The sequence below is a fragment of the Haplochromis burtoni genome, unplaced genomic scaffold, assembly GCF_018398535.1.
Source record: "Haplochromis burtoni strain Fernald_Lab_line unplaced genomic scaffold, NCSU_Asbu1 Contig_72, whole genome shotgun sequence".
In the NCBI taxonomy this organism is placed as follows: domain Eukaryota; kingdom Metazoa; phylum Chordata; class Actinopteri; order Cichliformes; family Cichlidae; genus Haplochromis; species Haplochromis burtoni.
Window position 1 is genome coordinate 486415 of NW_024582433.1, and position 19103 is coordinate 505517.

Genomic DNA, 19103 nt, shown 5'->3' on the forward strand with positions numbered 1-19103 from the left:
TAGGAAAACTTGATATATTTTCACCAGTTTATTGAAATATGCTAACATATATTAGGCAAAATTAATTCACCACTGGCCAAAATGCAGACCTAAACCATGACAGAGCATCCACTGTGGTTTACAGATGGCTGCAAACACTCACTATTGTACCTCTCTTCTAACCTTACATATTGATGACTATTTGAAACAAAGGTTTCACATTTGGATTCATCACTCCATGAGACCTGCTGTCACTGATTTTTCAGTCCTGTTCTTGTGTAATTTGGCATACTTCAGCCTTTTCTCCCTAGCTCACTTCTTGAATGCCTTCTTGACAGCCACCCTTCACCTGAGACCATTTCTGATGAGGTTTCAGTGAACAGTAGATGGGTCAACTGAAGGACCAGATGCATCATCAGGTCCTGTCTCAAGTCTTTGCTGGATTTTTCCCATTTCTCAAGGACATACCTTTCAAATACTGCTCATCTGCTGTAGATAGCTTTTCAGGCCTATCAATTCTTCATTTGTCCTGCACACCACACTGAGATGTGCCAAGCTTTTAGCTAAGAGCTCTTTGGGAGTCCCCTTTTTAATGCAAAAATGCTGTTTTGCGGCTGTCACACTGTGTTATCTTTGGTGTTTGTTTGGGTTTTTTTTTTTAGATTCATTTGTTTTTAGAAATGAGAACAAGTTATGTGCTTTTGTGACAGGCTGCAAGTAAAAAAGTGCACAAAAAGGTACAATTTAAAATTGGTTGTCTGTAACATGTCCACACAAAATTGGTTCATTGGCGTAGGTGCCTTTTTTACACTTGATGATTTGTAGGTTAAAGAAAAAAACATTCCTATTTAAATTGTTAGGTACAAAGACTAAACTAAAAATAAGTCAAAACACCTTCAGAAAACTGGAGAACTATTCTTTAAGAGTACTTCTTTGAAAATCGCAAGAAAGTCTGGAAGCAAAACATTAAAAAGCAAAAAAAAGAAAAGAAAAAGAGTAATAGCTCAAGACTTTTGCATAATATTGTATCTTTGCACTACAGCAGATGAAGAAATTACTTGAGCAGAAGTTTTGTTTTGTTTAGGAGCTGAGATAATCCAGGCAAATACTCCTCACAAATCTAAAACAGTGATACTGGGATCAGAAATGTTTTCTTTTGTTGTTTGTTTGTTTGTTAGACTTTATGACTGAAATTACTGTTTAGGTTTATAGTATTTATGAAATTCTTATATTACATTGTGGTAATTTGAAGGTATTTTATCTTTTATGATAAAGGCGTGATATCATTGAGATACTTAGCCTGGTATTGTATTGAATTTTTGTATTCCTTTCCTTATATCTATATAATTTTATTAGGATATTTATCAATAATAATGAAGTTGGTATACACACACAAACACACACACAGTCATATGAAAGGCCAGCAGCTGACGCCTGTAGTTTCACGAGTGGATAATAATGTTGCCGTAGGGTTTCACGGTAATTACTCCGCTTCAATGGGTTTAACCATGAGTCTCTAACCCGTGACGGTCATGAGGGGTTTTTGCCCCTCTCTGCTCTCCAGCACACTGAGTTAAGATATTTGAGGAGTGAAGAAACACAGCGCTCCGTGGACCCAATCTTTCTGAGAAGCCAAGCCGACCAGAAGAGCTGCTTTCTGAATCCTTTCTCTCAAACTTGGTAAGGTAGCTGGTTTTTCTGTTTGTCTTACTTTTCTATAAAAAGAAGGCTTGTTAAAGGCATGTGGGGCATTGTGCTTTTATGAAAGGCTCAATTTGACATGACATTAATGTGAATTAAGGAAATGCTAATTAGGGTCTTCTTGATAAGGTTCATTTCACTGCACAGATGTAGGATGCTCAAAGACAACCTTAGTAGCAGTCGATTTCCATTGTATCTACATAATATATATGTGATTTGTATTGATGTGCACTTAAAGTCTGTAAGATAGCATCAGTCAACACAAAGACAGAGAGAATAGACAGATAGAAGAGATGCAGCTAGGTCCGGTGTATACACTGGACAGACACAGAGTGGAAAAAGTAAGTGGTCCAAAGCTTGGAACCCCTACACAGTTACACTTTTGTGTTATTTTAAAAGTTTTAATAATTGTATCAAGACATACTGGCTTTACATTACAGGCTATTAAAGAGTGAGGACTATCTGAACTTAATTTTACCTTATCAAGATTAGGTACAATATAATATTTTCACTTAAAAAATTTGCATGCGGGTAGATAATAATGATTTCACAGTGCAGAGCTAAGCTTTATGGCATTTAATTGTGTCCAGACTATTTGTTTGGCAGTTTATGGACCTCCCTCTGGGATAATATTAGACTACTGCAATTCATTGTATTATGGTCTAGATCAGGCCACCATCCATCGTCTTCAGATGGTTCAAACTGCAGCTGCTCGCCTGCTAACTGGTACCAAACGGAGAGAGCATATAACCCCAGTTTTAGCTTCTTTACACTGGCTTCCTGTCTCCTACAGGATCCAATTTAAACTTTTACTTTTTGTTTTTAAGTCACTTCATGCCCGAGCCCCTCCTTACCTGTCTGAGCTCCTCTCTGCCTATGCTCCAGGAAAAACCACGAGGTCTAGCTCAAAACTAATGTTGTCCATCCCACAGACTAATCTCAAATCCCGTGGTGATAGATCCTTCTCTGTGGCAGGTCCCAGACTTTGGAATAGTCTCCCCTTAAATATTAGATCTGCACAAACACTTGAGCAATTTAAATCATTACTAAAGACACATTTCTATGCCCTGGCTTTTAACACACTATGACCCAAGCATTTTGGTCTTATTTGAATTAGTTTAGTTATTGTTTTAATTCTTTTATTGTCCTATTATTGTTTTTTATTGTTATTATTGTATTACATTGTTGCTTTTTAATGCCATTTTTATATTGTTAAGCACTTTGTGCAGCATCGGCTGTTTGAAATGTGCTATATAAATAAATTTGACCTTGACCTTAATATCAAAGCAGCACCTCACATCATAGCCCATTTTCAATTATTATATGGCTATATAGGCTACAATGGGTTTAAATAGTTAGTCATGTGAGCGTATTGTGTATTTGTTCCTTATAAAATTATCCCTTGTTGACTTTCAGCTTGATGTTGTGTAATCGTACACACGGCATGCCTCGTGGGGATTTCAACGTTTATTTTGCCAGCAGCAGGCGAGGAAACGTCAGAGCTGAGGAGTATGTGTCTATTGTCATCTTAAAATCATTGCTATTAAGCTACTGCTGTGCCCAAATTTGTATTGTTGTGAACACTTTAAAACCCATGTGCAAAGAAAAGTTTTTCTCAATTTGAATTGTGTTGTGGCCCACAGGGCAGTGGGCATAGCTCTGCTGGTTGTCATCCTTGCAGCACTTCTCATCCTGGGCTGCTGGTACTTCAAGAAAAGGAGTGGCTACAAACTTATCAGAGTGAGACCATCACACTTTATAACTGATTTATGTTATTCTGATTTGTTGTTGGTGAACATCTGTAAAATGTCAAAATGAAAATTCAGTTCACCCTATTTCAAAGAGCATCATGTGTTCAGCTTGTACCCATCTTTTCCCAGCCTGTATCACTATGTTCTCATTTTGTTTCATCACTATGTTCTCATTTTGTTTCATCACAAACCCTCGTACACCTTTCTGTAACTTGCAGAGCCCCAGATCGGGATCATCAGGTTATACAGGAAGCCAGTACTCGGAGGCAGGATCTCCAGCAGAAAACAAGATGGCTCTTACTGATTTTGGCAGCTTCCGATCTGTGGTGAGACAATTACTTCAGGAATAATAGCCACATATACAGGATATAGTAATGCCCCCCCCCCCCAAAAAAAAAAAAAAAATCACAAATCAGTAGGTATTTCATTTAAATTTTGTGCAACCTGATATTCCACACAGAGCCTCAGAGCTTTGAAACATGATGTAGAGCACGTGAAAGCAAAAGCTGTGGATGCCTGAAGCAAGGATTATGTCACCAGACTGGAGGGAGGTATAAAAATGTTTAATTCCCAGAGGAGATGTGTGTATGGTGGAAAAGTGAAAGGAGGATCAGAGCAGCAGTCTTTCAAATATCATGCGGAATCCCGTGTGTGAAAAATTGACATTTTGCATTTGTTGTTATGACACGTCCCTAGGGAAATAAACTTTGGCTTCACTTTTCAACGCTGCATAAACATGTTATTCACATATAACTGAACTGTAGCTTTCATTTTTGTTGTTGTTCCACTTCTCTACAGGTTCCTAATGCACCTCCAGCCTATGAGAAGATTTCCTCTGGGCCATTGCCACCTCCGTATTCCCCCTGAAGCACTGTGGCTGAAGATGGAAGAGGCAAAGAAAGACAATGAAGAAGGAACTCCAAGCTCACCTTGCTGTTTGAAAATATATAATCTTATGTCCCTAGCAATATAGCGCATTGTAGCCAAATATAGGTGAAACTACTGTATCTCTCACTTTGTAAAATTAAAAACTACAAAAATGAACACAGCTTTAATACTATAGCTTGTTTCAATAAACAGTAAAACACTATTATTGCACATTTCTGAGGATAAGAAAGCAGACACGCTTGTTTGGGACAGTTGCATTGTTTATTTCCATGCAGTATCGTCCAGAATTGTTCCATGAAAATGTACCTAGTAATTTTTTTTATTTTTTGGGGGGGGAAAAAAATCTATATGGTAAAAATAAATAAATGTGACTTTAAAACATTTATATTGGCTCAAATATGTAGTACAAATTTCTCTAGTAGTTTATTTCTAAAAAGTAAAATGCCTCTTTCAAATAGTTACTAGTTGAAAATAAGGACATGACAGACTGGATGCTGATGGATTTTTCCTTTCTTTTCTTTCCAAACTGACAGACAAAAGTAGAGCAAGTTGTAATGATAAATCGTAAACAATACTGGGACTGAAATGCTAAACTGCTAAAGCTCAACTTGAAATCTATTTCATCTACCTTCCTGTTGTATCAATTGGTTATAACACTTGTAATTACTCAAGGAAGGGTCTACACATTTGAAATCAGGGCAACCTTAGTAGTGTCCCCCTCCAGAAACTCTTCACAGTATACATTTTTCACCATGTCTGACTGAGCAGGTTTACATGTAAGACAATTAAATCAGAAGATGAAACCTAATGTAGCATAACTTTAAGTTAGGAGTCAAACTAAAGCTGAAAATGTAGTTCTTTAACCAGGATTAAAACAAGCAAAAATATGTGAATCCTGCTAAAACTAAGCAGCTGAAAAGTGGTGTCTGAGCTTTCACACTCCACTTTAATTGGTTCACTTTGTGTCTGCCGTTGAAGGCTGTAAAGAGGAATCATGTGTTTGTAGTGCTCCAGTGGAACTGTTGGTACAAATCACCAGTGCATCCCGAGGTTCAGTCAGCTCTGCTGAACTGACCGGCCGCTGAACAGTGCTCAAAACAGCCCCATCGGGACTAATGAGCATCTTGGAAGCTACACTTGTATGCAGACCCAGGGCTGAGGTCTCCACAGAGTGTTTTCCAAGTGTCTGATTGGTCAGTACAACAGGTGGATGGATGGTGGTGTTCGTTTTACTCGATGGGATTGTTTGACCTGGAGTGATTATTACAGTTGTGCTGGATGAAGATGTGGTCTCCACAGTTGCTGTTTCAAATGTGTTGACAGTGCTTCCGATGGGTGGAACAGTAGCAACAGGCAGTGCCTGCATTCTAGAGACTCCACTGATGATTGGTGGAACAGCCACAGTTGGCAAAACCTGTGTCCGTGTGCCAGCAGGCACGGTTTGCACGAGTGGGGTCTGTTTTTTGATTGATGTGTTGCTCAGCCCTGAATGCATTAAAACCTGTGGTTGAGCGGTGGTCGGTGCTGCAAATCGGACAGCTGTCTGCTGAGGCTGTATGCCTAGGGTTGTCACTGCAATCACATGCTGGGTAGGAAGAGAACCATGCAAAGCTGGTGTGTCTGCTATTACTGGTGCTACTGGCGAAGAGAGGGGTGCAGGAACTGGTATAACAGGGCTGGGTAGGGTAACAGCTGATGGCCTGGGTACTACAGGCAATGACAGAGGTCCCGACAATCTGGCCAAGGGGGGTGCTACTACAGGTGAAATGGTTGATAAACATTTTGCTTGTGTAGTGGCAGCTAGTCTGACTGTGCCCTGTGCTGATCCAAGACAAGGGGCACTTGTTAACACTGGTACAGTTGGTACACTGTCTAACCTTGCTGTAGGGGAGACCAGAGTGGATGTACCTACTGGAGGTAACGCAAAGTTACCCACGTGTGCAGTTGGCAACCTAGGAAGTGCCGATACTACATTTGTTTTACTGGGTAACAAATTTGAGCCCAGGCCAGGTGTTCCTGTTAGTTTTAGTGACAAGACATTAGGAGTGGTTGCCAGCAACGGTGGAACGACAGCAGGGGTGCTTGCCACAAAGGGAGAACTTACAGCTGTGACACCAGGCAGCCTGGCTGGGGGTTGGGGTAAAACTGGCGCCCTGGGGGCTACCATGGCATGGCTTGCACTTTGAGAAGGTACTGATGGTCCAGTGCTTGTAGGACTGGCAGGAGGCACTTGTTGTGCAGGGCTAGAGATGATAAGGACGTGGCTGCCTGGAGCCAAACCCTGGGGAGGGACTACAAAGCGTGCATTGTTGAGGAGAATTTGTGTGCCAGCAGCAAGTGGCGTAGAGGTGTTAATGACTATTCTCTGCTGGATTGTGCTGGTTGCAGAGGTGGTGAATGGGGTACAGGTGGTTGTTGCAGAGGAGAGAGGGAGTTGGGTTTTATTGCGAGCAAACTGAGATGAAGAGAAGGAGGAGGATGAAGTGGTTTCTTCACCGATACTCCTCTGACAATCAAGAGTGAGTGTGGAAGTTCGGTCTGGCCTACTCTCCACAGTAGTTGCTGTCTGAACAGGAGTGGTGATGGACACTACGCTTCCTGGGATATTAACATCATTCTTTATCATGTTTCCCTTTGGCTGAGCAGCAGCAGTGTTTATGGATGTATAACAGCCTGTTTGTGACATCAAGGAGGATGCCGGGATTCCCTGGAGGTGAGAGCTGGTGCTGACTGATCCATGAGAGACAAGCTGGGAAGAACAACTAGTGATGGCATTTAAACTTGTTGCTGGGACCAGTCCAGTGGTAGTGGTGAAGGTTGTTGGACCACATGCATTTGAAACAGACCCTGGTGTGAACTTGGAAGCAGACTGTGACAGGGCATAAGTAGTCTGTCCAGTAGTTGCTTTCCCTGGTAACTGGATTTGAACACCTGGTGAAACATAAAGATGAGAAAAATATTTATTAAATTTGTGGTGGAAAAGGTTTCTTTGATTCCAGCGAATCAAGCACTACAGTGAAGTAGTCAACAATGCGAGTCCAACACATCAGTCTTTTTTCCAAGCCAAACCAACTGTGAAGATGACATCATCATATAACCATGCTGTCTCTCTCTCACTCACTCACTCACTCACTCACTCACACACACACTGAGTAAGAAGGCAGCATGACCAAGACGTGTTGTCCTCAGTTGTTCTACAAGATAATGCTTTCTACAGAAGACAAGAGCAGCACACATTCCTGTAATCACTATCAAAATCACAGGTAAGTCATTTATCAAACCATCTTCTCTTCTTCTTTTGCCTGCATCCTTTTAAGGCTGCCATAACGAATTATCTTCTTCCCATTCTTTCAAATCAACCCTCTCTGTGCCCTTCTTCACTGCATACATGAACCTTCTCTGTGATCTTCCTTGTTTTCTCCTGTCCACATGGCAACTCAATCTTGAACATCCTTCGTCCAGTAAATCCACTATCCCTCCTTTGCACATGTCCAAACCATGACCTCAAGTTAACCTGTCTATCACCACTGCAACCAAGAAGGGGTTCAGAGCAGATCCCTGCTCACCAACTTCACTGCTTAAAAAGCTTCACCTGCTCTGCTACATTCGATTTACTTATATGCCAACATTGGATAGTGTGGCATTTCTCCCACTATGAGATACATGTTATACGCATAAACTTTACAAAGTTTTCAAAATTGAGCCAACCCAAGACAAACAACAAATAATAATAATAATAAAAAAACAAAAACTCACCTTGGGGCAGGGTGATGTTTTTGCCCTTGGACAATGGCTCCAAGCTGATACTTCTAGCAGGTTTTCCTGGTCTTAATCCCATCTTCAGAGTCTGACTTGATAATGAAGTGGTTGCTCCCTGTCCACTTGCACACGTTGCCATTGCCGGTGCTGAAAGGCTTCCAATGACGGTGGCTGATGATGTCAATGCGGGCTGAGTGACAAACATGAGTCTTGAACTAGGACCTGGCTTCGGGGAGGAGGGTGTCCCTTTGGATGCAGCTACATTTGAAGATGAGGATGAAGATGGAGTAACCAGGATGAATTTGGTAACTTGGGATCCTTCATCTGTAGTGGTGCGTTTCATACCAGTCTTGCTGGTGGCTGCTTGGGAAAACCCTGAGCCACTTTGTAGTGGCACGGCAACACTGCTATTAGCTACTGAAGCTTGAAAATGAGAACCAGCAGCAGGTGTGTGGACTGGCTGAGAAATGTTTGTCACAACTGTAGAACCAGTTGAGCTACTGAGGCCCTGACTTACAGCAACAGCACTGGCTGTAGTTTGACTTTTTGGGCATGTTATACCACTACCAGTGGTTGCAGTGAGCATGGTATTTTTGAGAGAGGAAGGGGTTTTTAACACAGGATGGATCTGCTGCTGGGGTTGGGAAATTGTCATTGCTTGGACAACAGAAGGTGCGGTCTGAGTGGGAGCAGAAGTAGACTGTGTGGCCTTGGACAGAAGGAAGGCTTTAAACTGAGGCGAGATAGTGATGACTGGACTGGTATGTACAGAGCCAAGTGTGTTTTGGTCTGAGGATGTCTGGACCTTGACAATGCCCGTGTTGCCACATCTAGTTGTTACCAGGATTGACTGTGAGTCACGGATGCACACAGTCTTCAGCTCCTGTTTCGGGTCTGTAGGTTTCTCAGGCTCAGTACAAACTGCATTTGAAACTGCTGGGATGGAGGTTGTGTTTGGTGTGGTATCGTGTGAAGCACTAGCTTGGACACTGCATAACTGTGTCTCTTTAGATCCTGCTCTGTTTAGAGCCCCGTGTTGAAGACGAGGTGAAACCGAAGGAGAAGGGGTCTTCACTGTCCTGGCATCTTTTAGGGGCGCCACTTGTTGAACAGGAATTCTGTTTTCAGGAATCCTGAACCCAGGCACATCGGTAGACATACAAAAAGAGCTGGCCACTTTGGAAACTATTGCCTGAAAGCCTTTAGTCTGTTGTTGAGCTAAAGAGCAAGACTTTGCTTCAGTTTTATGAACGAGAAGGTTAGAAGGCAGAATCACTACTTGCTGGACAGTCTTTTCTCCAGTGTCTTGGCCCAGGACGGGCTGAACTGAGATCTTTATTGGGCTATTGTTGTCTTTCCTTACAAGGTGACCCAGTCCCTCAGGCACCTTGTACACCACTTGGACTGGATTTTTAAGTGCAGTCTGTGTTGGTTTGCCTTGTGGAGATTTAGGAAGAACTGCTGCCACAGTGGCCACTTCTGACTGCTCAGGGGCTTTTGTCTGCTGTGGTCCTCGTACCTGAATCTGTTGCTTGTTCTGTTGGGAACTGGATGGAGAACTTTGTGCTTTTGAAAGTTTGGTGTTAGCTACTGCAGTTGTAGGCAGGGAGACCAAAGACCTCTTGCTCGGTTCATCTTCACTGTTAACACCTGGGCAATCAGCAGGTCGATTCATTAAGGTCACTTTGTTTCCCACACTCTTAGCCAGCAGGGTGGGGATGGGCGTGTAGCCCTTAGGTAGTCCAATGGTTGGGTGAAGGATGGGGGATCTGGGAGGCGCTGAAGCATGGGCTGTTACCCTTTCTGCCCATGCTGAATCCCTGGATTTATTTGCTGGGTTCAGGTCAGATCTCGACTGTGACCTGGAGTCGGCATAAGCAATTATGCTGCTTACAGTCTGATCTTTTTGCCACAGACCAATTCCTCTCTCTGCACTGGCTTGAGGGTGTTTTAGGTGGTTTGGAGGTACACATGTCACCGTGTTTTCTCCAGTAGACTCAGCCTTAATGTCTCTAGTGCTTTCTGAGAAGAAAATAGAAAAGTCTATTAGAGATGTATTGATTTATAAGCTTTACAATTGCCTATGAAGGTTCAATAGGCAGTGACTTTCATGTAGTACAGTCAAATAAGCTAACAACAGTGTAAACTGACTGCACTACTGCCTACAGAATGAGGAAAATCTTACATTTCAGTAAACAAAACAACAACGTTAGATTCAAGCGCAATTACCTCCACTCCAGAGACCTCTGGGAACTCTGTTTTCCATGTCTTCCTCTTCTGATCTCCCATAATGATCTGACAGTGAAGGAACTTCTTTCCCTAAATCCCTTTCTTCATCATCATCAGATGATGATGATGATAAATTGCTCTCTTCGCGCTCAAAGTTACTGTACTCTGGGTGCTTCTTGAAATCATCAAATTCCTTCTTCAAACGGAGCCTGACAATAGAAAAACAATGAAAAAAATCAAGACTTCAGTAATGATGCTATATTACAATGAGCTGTTTAAATAAAGTTGTCATCATTATACTTTGTTCTGGACAGACGACCACCAAATGAGCAAACATACCATTAAGACCAGCAATACAAATTAAACAGAAGACAACACCAACAAAACTCAATTATGGTAAACCTTAAATTCAATTTGAATGTATTTGAATAAACACTCACTGGCCAATTTATTAATTGCAGTAGGTTAACTGCTTGTTATCATAAATGGCTAACAAGCCTATCACATGCTTCCAACTCAAAGCATTTAGGCACGTAGACTGAGACAAGATGACCTCTTGAAGTTCAAAAGGAGCAACAGCATAAAGATAAGTCAAGTAAGATTTTTCAGCACAACCCTCTCTAGGGCTTACAAAGAACAGACTAAAAAAGACAAGAGAAAATATCCAGTGAGCAGCAGCTTTCTGATTAATAATGCCTTGTTAATACCAGAAGTCAGAAAACAATTGCCAGATTACTTCAAGATGATAGAAAGGCAACAGTACCTCAAATGGCCATGCCTTACAGCCGAAGTATGAAAAAAAAGCATATCTGACTGTAGGGTTTTGCGATATGACGAAATATATCGGACGACGAAATTAAAACATCTATCGTTTCATATTATACCCTACTGTTTGTTTCATGGTGTCGCAAAATACACTGTTTACAGCAATATGTTTTCATCGTTTGGATGGTCACCGTGTGGATGAAGGCACAGAGAATACCAGCATGGCCAGTCAAGATGGGGCAGAACCAGGCAGCTCCAAACAGAAGGACCTCTGTAGCATGGACATGGTTTGGTTATGAAAAGCCTGACACGGACCAGAAAACTGTACTATTCAAATTATGCCACAAACCGGTCCCCACCACAGACTCAAACACAACAAACCTCTTCTACCACCTACGCAAGAACCATGTGAAAGAGTACGGAGAGAGTTTACGGATGAGAAGCCTACAAATGATACAGGCTCACCAAAATCGACAATAGGTGATTGGAAAAACATTGCCTGATCTGACAATTATTGATTTCTGCTACAAAATATATTATTTCGTATATTATTTTCCTGACACACTTTGAGCCCCTCAGTATCAGTTGAGCATCATTTTAACACCACAGCCCACCTGAATATTATTGCAAACCATCCTTGTATGACCACAGTGATGGTGATGGTTGACAGCTGCTTTCAGAAGAATAACACACCAACTACAGATTTCAAATGGTCTAACACTGGTTTCCTGAACATGACAGTGAGTTCTCTCTGTACTCAAATGCTTCCACAGTCACCAGATCTCAATCCAACAGAGCACCTGTGGGATGTGGCGGAAAGCGAGATTCACACCATGGACGTGCAACCGACAAGTGTGCAGCAACCGTGTGATGCTATTTCGTCAAAACGCCCAAAATCTCTGAGCAATGTTTATAGCACCTTGTTGCCTTGTTGAAGCTGTGCGATGAAGAATTAAGGAAGCTCTAAAGACAAAAGGGGGTCAAACCTACCTACTGTGAGCTTGCATAAATATTAATGAAGAATAAATCCAATTATTGTGTAAGCGTCAAACCTGTTCCTTTGGTGTGCTTTGACAAGCTTGGGTTCCCAGGGTGAGAGCTCATTCAGTAGTCTGATTAGTGTGCTATGGAGGTCTTTCACTGCTTCTCTCCTATAGTACCACCGACCCTGCGAGTTCAAACATGTAAAGGAAACCTTAAGTGAGTGGGCAACACTGAAATGTGAGGAAACAAACTTTTTTCCCTCTGCTTAATAAAAATGACTGTGACCTACCAATCTCTTTTTAGTGCTCTCCAGGTCATCAAGCTCATCTTCAGTCTTACCGATCAGCTCGCGTAATTCCTCGAGACTGGTGCAGACCAACTATACAAGAGGAAAAAAAGGGCACAGAAAACTGTCAAGGACTAAATCAGGTTTAAAATTAAAATAGGAAAAAACAGATTAACAAAGGAACAAGATCAGAGTGTACAGTGAATCTGACTACCTTGAATGAGGGCTCAGCTGAAAGTTCCTCTTTGATTTTCTTTGAACATTCAGGTTTTTTACCTGTCAGAAATAATTAATACACAAATGATTTTGATGTAATACTGACGGAAGCCACAGGAGCGACATCATTACCAATCTTTTTTTCCCCTCACCTGTTTTATGTTTCTTTTTCTTGTCTTTTCTCTTGATTGTTGTGCCAACTTTCCGCAGTGTAGACTTGGCAGCCTCAGCTGGGGACAGCCTCATCCTGTCCACATGCTGTAGCTGCTTGTGCTCTCCTTTTACCCTCAGCAGCTGTTCCCTCCCTCGCTTTTTCTTCCGCTTTTTTTTTTTAGTCCATATTTTGTCATTCGCCCTCTCTTCAGTCGAGTTTTGAGTGCTCTCAGAAGACAGCTGTGTGGCCAGCTCTGATGGACCACAACAGAAGCCACACTCCTCAGATTTAACACTGCTAGTTTTCTTTTTACAACATTCAAAACACGAAGATCTTTGGTGTCCCTGAGTGGGACTTCCTCCCTCCATTTTGACTCCCAACGGTTTAGTTGGAGAGGCCAGATTCACAGATCGAGCTGGAGACCTGCCTGTGTAGCTGTGCTCCCCTACATTCAGACAAGGCTCTTGTGTTTCTGCTTTAATAGTGCGAACCGCACCCAGTGTCAAGCCCGGCTCCTGTTTTATTGTGATTCTCTTTGCTTGTTGCTCCACATCTAAAGTCTCTTGCTTTAAATGAATTCTTACACTACCTCCTTCACTGGGACTGATGTGTGTGTGGCGCAGTGAGTTTGTGTGTATTTTTAAGTCCAGTTTAGAGTCTTCACAAGAGTCTCCATCAGAGGACGCTAATTCAGAAATCTGCTCCAGCGACCACAACTTTAACTTGTTTTGATCTTCTTTCTCGTTTTCTTTTTTGAAAACACTAAATGTCTCTCTTTTCCGTTTTCCCAAATTACCAGTCTCTACAGTGTCCATGGAGACTCCAAAACACCCCCTATCACTTTTATTGCCCTCATCCCGCATGCCATCTGACTCATCCTCCGTACCTGGCTTAAAATCAACTTTTTTCACCCATACCGAAGGAAATGGGAATGCTGGGGGTGTGCTGGGGCTCTGGCGATAGATCCTCAGGTCTGCGCCACAGAAATGTGGGAAATGTATATAGGTATTCTCCTTGCTGTCATAGCCCAAGATAGACTCCCTACATTCGTGGATGGGCTGGGCGAGCACAGCATCCTGTACATCCTTCTGTGTTTCATACACATGATCACATAGCCCCTTCAGAAGCCATACTCGCTGATAGAAGGGCAACAAGTGGAAGGGTTTCTCTTCTAAAGGGCTAACCTCCCCTAGGGTGCTAAAAAACTGGTGGCAAAGTCCCAGCTGTTCAGCGCGACCTGGCTGATCACGGGAGGCACCAATGGTTCGATACCAGCCTAAGACACGCTGCCTTAGCTCTGACTCCCATCGCCTGTAAGGCAACGTAGGCCGGCGGTGCAGTGTGGCCCTCCTCTGTGGAGGCGAGAGCAGGGAAGACATTATTTTGGAGAGGAGCAGGCTGCAACGGGGCATCAGCAAACAACGTTCCAGCTCAAAAAATATGATCTCAGGGAGGTTGAGGGCAGTCTGAGCTAGGCAGAGAAAGTGTCCTATAGCAGGGAGTTCCCAGAGGGTCTGCACAGTGTGGGGAAAAGCCAGTGAAAGCAAGCTCTGCTCCCACTCTTCCACCTCCTTGGCTGACATTTCTTCAGCCTCTTTCTTCTCAAGCTCACGTTGCCTGCAAATGCAAAGGGATAGTTGTGGTTTTAAACTCTGCTTTACTTTTGCACTAAATCATCACAAAAATCAACACGCAACGGAGACTTTTAGTCTTTCCTTTCAGCAATTCACTCACCTCTTCTCCTCCTTGGCCCTCTGTTGCTCCTCTAGCCGCAGGGTCTGCACCATGATCGACTCGTGCCCACCGACAGTGATCGTAGCAAGGCTACGAGGTGTGGATCGCCGCCGTGTGGAGGTGCCCCCCGTGCCCCGTTCCTCCTCTGCCCCAAAACGTCCTTTAGAAGTAACTGCCAAAGTTGTTTTCTCTCGCAGAGTTCTAGTTTGACAAATGGAGAAAGAAAAAAGGAAAACAAAAAGCCGGGTACACCAAAACGAATAAAGTTACTTTGTAAAACCAAATGAACATTGAGTATATTGACACTACTAATGTGATCAAACAGACAAACAATTATTTAAAATGGGATAACTGTAACATGCAAGTACATTTTGTTATTAATAAGCAAATAAATACTAAATAAGATGGTTGAGACATAATTTGCTGTCTCGTTACTTTATAAACATTACTTTTTATTATTATTATTAATTTTATTTTATTTTATTTTAAAATAATATAAACATTACTATTATTATAAATTACTGACTGGAAACTTGTGAAACACCAACTTGTTGAGAATCCAAGTGACAGAAAACACCTTTGGTATGATCGTGATTGCAACTTTACAATACTTTGGACATTTCTCTCCGCAGCAATCTGTTCAAGAGTGTAGTTTCATTATCTTTACCTGGACAGCAGCGTCAGCTTCTGCTCCAGCATAATTTCCAGCTTTTGTGCCTGTTTGGAGATCCAGTGGTCCACACCATGGTAGCGATAACAGTTCTCCAACATCAGTCTGAAGTCCGCAACAAACTCTGTTATGGTCTCGTATTCCTGGCTGACAAACTTCTCCTCCATCCTCCGCAAGCACATCGACTGCCTGAGCTGTGACTGCACCCGACCCTTGACCCCTCCGATACCATGCTGGGCCTCCTGGTGGCCAATGGGATAGAGGAATGGGCTGGTGATCCCTTTGTGCTTATCCAAAAGAAAGCCAGTAAATATCCTATAAGCTTGCTGGACCTCATAGTTCATGTCCTCTTCGAAGGTATTGCTGTTGGTGGAAATGCAGACTTCAGGCAGTGAGAGGTCACTGTTGGAAAACTCTGACATACCATCATTGCTCAGAGCCAGGTGGTCACCCTCTGCAGTGAGATCTCCACTGTGACCAGGGCAGCACAACGCCACCACTGTATCAACGTCACAGGTGCCATTACTGAGCCCCTCTTCTGTTATAACCAAGCCGGTGTTTTCAGCGTTGCTGCGCACCCATTTTTGACTTTGTGAAGACATGACGATGTCAGAGGCGAGCTGCGGAGGTGCGGAGTCTCGGTCAGTCACATCTGCTGTGATTTGCTCGGTCATGTCCTCCTGATCCATAGCACTGACGCCTGAAGAGGGTGACAGGTGTCACCTATGGCGACTTCTTATTTTACAAATAACACTCAGTGATGAAAGAATAGACTTGGTCAAATATACAATGCATTTATACAGCCCCCAAAAACCGCAAAATGGGAAAACTGTAAATTAATTTGATGCCCAACATCGCTGAGCTAAGTTTGCTTTCATTTTAAGCGATGTCATGAACAGTGAACACATTATCAGAGACACATGATAAAACGCGGGGGTGTTTACCTCGTAGAATTAGCGGGGTGACTTATCTTACCCTAAATGCCCCATCTTTCAAAACTTTCCCTGCATCAGTGTATAGCTAACTCGAAGTTAGCTGTTCACACGCTAGCGCAAAATCAAGTCAGAATAACGGTAAGCAAACAAAAGTTTGCTCTGCCTGTTCTTCAACAAAAACTAAAGGGCACCCCCTTATCGCTCCTCGCATCCTGACCACGTGCAAAATAACAACAAAACAAAGTGACCACAGACAGAATTTGGTTGGTTCAACGACATACCTCGCCGTTTTCAGCTCGGCTCCTCAGACGCACCAGGCAGGGCAAGCTTAGCAGCCACGAAGGCTTGCTAGTTCTGCTAGCTTTGCTATTGTTTCCAGCCTAGGGCCTGCAATTGCTGCGTTTGCTCTCCATGGTGAAAATGTTGCAGCGGTTACATGTCCAGGTAAAAAAGTTAAGCGGGCGTATCATGTCGCCATCGCACGGAATGATGTCAGTGACAACTGGACGGCTAACGGAGCATTAGCCGATTGTTTCAAAACGCATAACAGTTCATTGTCACTAGCTACCCAGCTAACCAGCTAGGTTTTCAACTTGACAGCTACTTTATGGCGGGTAAAAATGTACACATTCACTTCAGAGTCAAATATACACCGTGTGGCAGGTATACTATGAACGCTGAGCGCTTACAAAAAGCTAGTAACTGACTCCTCTGGGTTGTTTGAAGACAACTGAAGTGTCCAGTTCGCTTCCATCCTGCGTGCCCTCGATGCAAATGTGCGCAGCTTGACGCAGCTAGCATGTTCCGTGTCACGCCGAACCGTTGTTTTGTTTTGTTTATTTCTTACGAGGGGGGGAGGCGGGTACACACATACATTACACACACTCGATGCTGTATCATTGAGCTTTTTATAAGTATGTCTCTTATCGTCGTGCAAAATGCGAACGCGCTGAGACACTTATCATTACACAAATTAATACACGCGTAAAAATCCACCAACTGATAAAGCCACAATGCACAGAATGACACCGTTTAAAGTTCATTTACACTTAAGGGCTTAAGCGCCTTTAAATAAGTTAGATGAGATATAAAAGAATGTTCGTGTACGACGTAAAGTTCTGCAACGCACACGTCTCACGTTTGGCCGGTAGATGTCGCTAGAGATCAATGTACGGCAGATGAGCGTCACACGCCTGTGATTAGAGTGAAAATTTCCCTTCTTTTAATCTCTCAGGTCGTCCCTTAACCTCTTTATTAATTACCCCAAATCACATTGTGGCTATACTTGTAATTAGAGTGTGATTTAGCACAACATGTAATACAACTCATAGGTTTACATTAACAAAGCACGTGACATGGAGCCGCAGTAAAATGAGCAACTCTGACAACGAGGAGGTCTCCTGCTGGGACAACTGTTAATTAAGCAATTATGCCACCAGGGAACCGTGCTGTACAGAGACTTCAGCGCAGCTAAAAGGTGGGTTTTCAGTCCAGTATGGGCCCTCATTTTGGCGCAAAATAATGGATGATTATGAGTTATATGACACTTAAGAAATACATTAAGAAAATCCGACTAATAGATAAAGCACAAAATACGAAAATATGTGTACTTTCTCCAGTAAATCGTAAAAGGGATAACCAGACGGTTGGAAATACTGAAGATGGTCAAGAAATTGCTTCCATATGTCTACAGCATAGTTGCGATACTATGACTGCATTTTAAGTGCCCCGCATGCTTTTGTAGAACATAATGCATGTATTTGATCCCATGTGTCATTAAGTGAAAATATAAATGAAAAAAGAAGAGCAATTGGTTTCCTTGCTGGAGCAAGAGCAGCATCTTTCTCAAAGTGATGCAGCTGTAGGCCTTCTTGTGAGAAGGTGGAAGGTTTGACTAAAATTCAATACTGTGAAAAACTCTTGAGTCACCCTTATTTCTTTATATTTTTAAGATGAAACTTAGAATAGGTGCCAAAGTTAACTGATACATATGCAAACATTAATGGAAATTCAGTATGCAAGACAAAAACAGTTGATACAATTCTAAAGAGCTTGAAAGTCAGTATTTTCGTATGACCACCTTTGTTCTTCAGCACAGCAAGAAGCTTTCTTGTCATTTCTTTTAATATTCTTCAGGAATAGTTCTCTAGATTTTTTGAAGACATCTAAAACTCTGTTCTGTCAAGATGGTCCCACTGCTTCAATAATGTTAAAGTCTGGCCTCTGGGGAGGCCAATCTATGACTGATATCGTACCACTGTTTGTTTTTCCAAATATGCTTTTACTGCATTGCTAGTCTGTTTGAGATCATTGTTATGCTCTTGTCAGTCAGTCTTTCTAGACAATATTGTATTGTCGATCAAAATCTGATGGTACTTTTCTGGCTTAATAAATCCATATTAACAAGATCCCCCAAGACCACTGACTGAACTGTGGGCCCAAACACGATAGAACCTCTGCTGTGTTTTAGGTCTTTCCTAATATTGACAACAATTTAAACCACAAATGTCAAATTTGGATTCATCACTCCATGAAACCTGTTGCCACTGACTTTCAGTGCAGTTATTGTGTAATTTGGCATACCTCATCCTTTTCTCCCTGTTTTCCTTATGTAAGAATCATTTCTTGACAGCCACCCTTCCACTGAAATAATTTCTGATGAAGCTTTGGCAAACATGGATCAATTGAAGAGCAAAATGTATACTGCACTGCACAAAGTCTGTGCAGGCCAGTCAAGTTCTTCCAGAACTCGCTCATCTCTGTCTTTATGGACCTTGCTTTGTGTGTAACACGAAGAGACCATCTTCAAACTGTTCTGTCGGCATTGTTTTGGCACAATGCAGAGAGACAAGTACCGCTCTCCTGGCAACTGCCAAACCCAGACTTTTCCATCGGCATGCCAGATGAAGAACCATGATTTGTCACCCCAGAACATACTGAACAAAAAGAACAGATCTGAAGGCCATGTGAAGTTTGGAGCTCTGACTCTGCAGAAAGTTGTTGACCTCTGTGCACTATATGCCTCAACATGCACTGACCCCGCTCTGTGATT

The 19103-nt window shown here is 42.5% G+C and overlaps 2 protein-coding genes across 4 annotated transcripts; one reads left to right on the forward strand and one right to left on the reverse strand.

Moving 5' to 3' along the window:
- The first annotated feature begins 1505 nt into the window (after nt 1–1505).
- On the forward strand, nt 1506–4521 carry mlana (melan-A). Its single transcript, XM_005941549.3, has 5 exons — nt 1506–1659; nt 3097–3189; nt 3324–3420; nt 3650–3757; nt 4230–4521. The coding sequence occupies exons 2-5, from the start codon at nt 3101–3103 to the stop codon at nt 4296–4298; spliced, it is 363 nt and encodes a 120-aa protein (XP_005941611.1). The 5' UTR covers nt 1506–1659; nt 3097–3100; the 3' UTR covers nt 4299–4521.
- Nucleotides 4522–4561: 40 nt separating this feature from the next.
- LOC102307067 (uncharacterized protein KIAA2026) lies at nt 4562–17023 on the reverse strand. 3 transcript variants are annotated; one of them, XM_005941551.3, is made up of 10 exons: nt 16333–17023; nt 15114–15816; nt 14447–14647; nt 12711–14329; nt 12557–12618; nt 12346–12435; nt 12125–12240; nt 10308–10516; nt 8076–10100; nt 4562–7250 (listed from the first exon to the last, which is right to left on the reverse strand). In XM_005941551.3, the coding sequence occupies exons 2-10, from the start codon at nt 15803–15805 to the stop codon at nt 5275–5277; spliced, it is 6990 nt and encodes a 2329-aa protein (XP_005941613.1). In that variant the 5' UTR covers nt 15806–15816; nt 16333–17023; the 3' UTR covers nt 4562–5274. The 3 variants fall into 3 exon arrangements, with proteins under 3 accessions (XP_005941613.1, XP_005941614.1, XP_042077616.1); XM_005941552.3 differs by having other exon boundaries at nt 15114–15839; XM_042221682.1 differs by having other exon boundaries at nt 15114–17023.
- Nucleotides 17024–19103: the final 2080 nt, after the last annotated feature.

Excerpts from the sequence above, each read along its gene's own strand:
- mlana (XM_005941549.3), top strand. The coding sequence starts at position 3,101 with ATGTTGTGTAATCGTACACACGGCATGCCTCGTGGGGATTTCAACGTT. Across the intron at positions 3,421-3,649 it reads GTGGCTACAAACTTATCAGA|AGCCCCAGATCGGGATCATC; the intron begins GTGAGACCATCA and ends TGTAACTTGCAG. Across the intron at positions 3,758-4,229 it reads TTGGCAGCTTCCGATCTGTG|GTTCCTAATGCACCTCCAGC; the intron begins GTGAGACAATTA and ends ACTTCTCTACAG.
- LOC102307067 (XM_005941551.3), bottom strand. The coding sequence starts at position 15,805 with ATGGATCAGGAGGACATGACCGAGCAAATCACAGCAGATGTGACTGAC. Across the intron at positions 14,330-14,446 it reads AGGGCCAAGGAGGAGAAGAG|GCAACGTGAGCTTGAGAAGA; the intron begins GTGAGTGAATTG and ends TTGCATTTGCAG. Across the intron at positions 12,619-12,710 it reads GAAAAAGAAACATAAAACAG|GTAAAAAACCTGAATGTTCA; the intron begins GTGAGGGGAAAA and ends TATTTCTGACAG.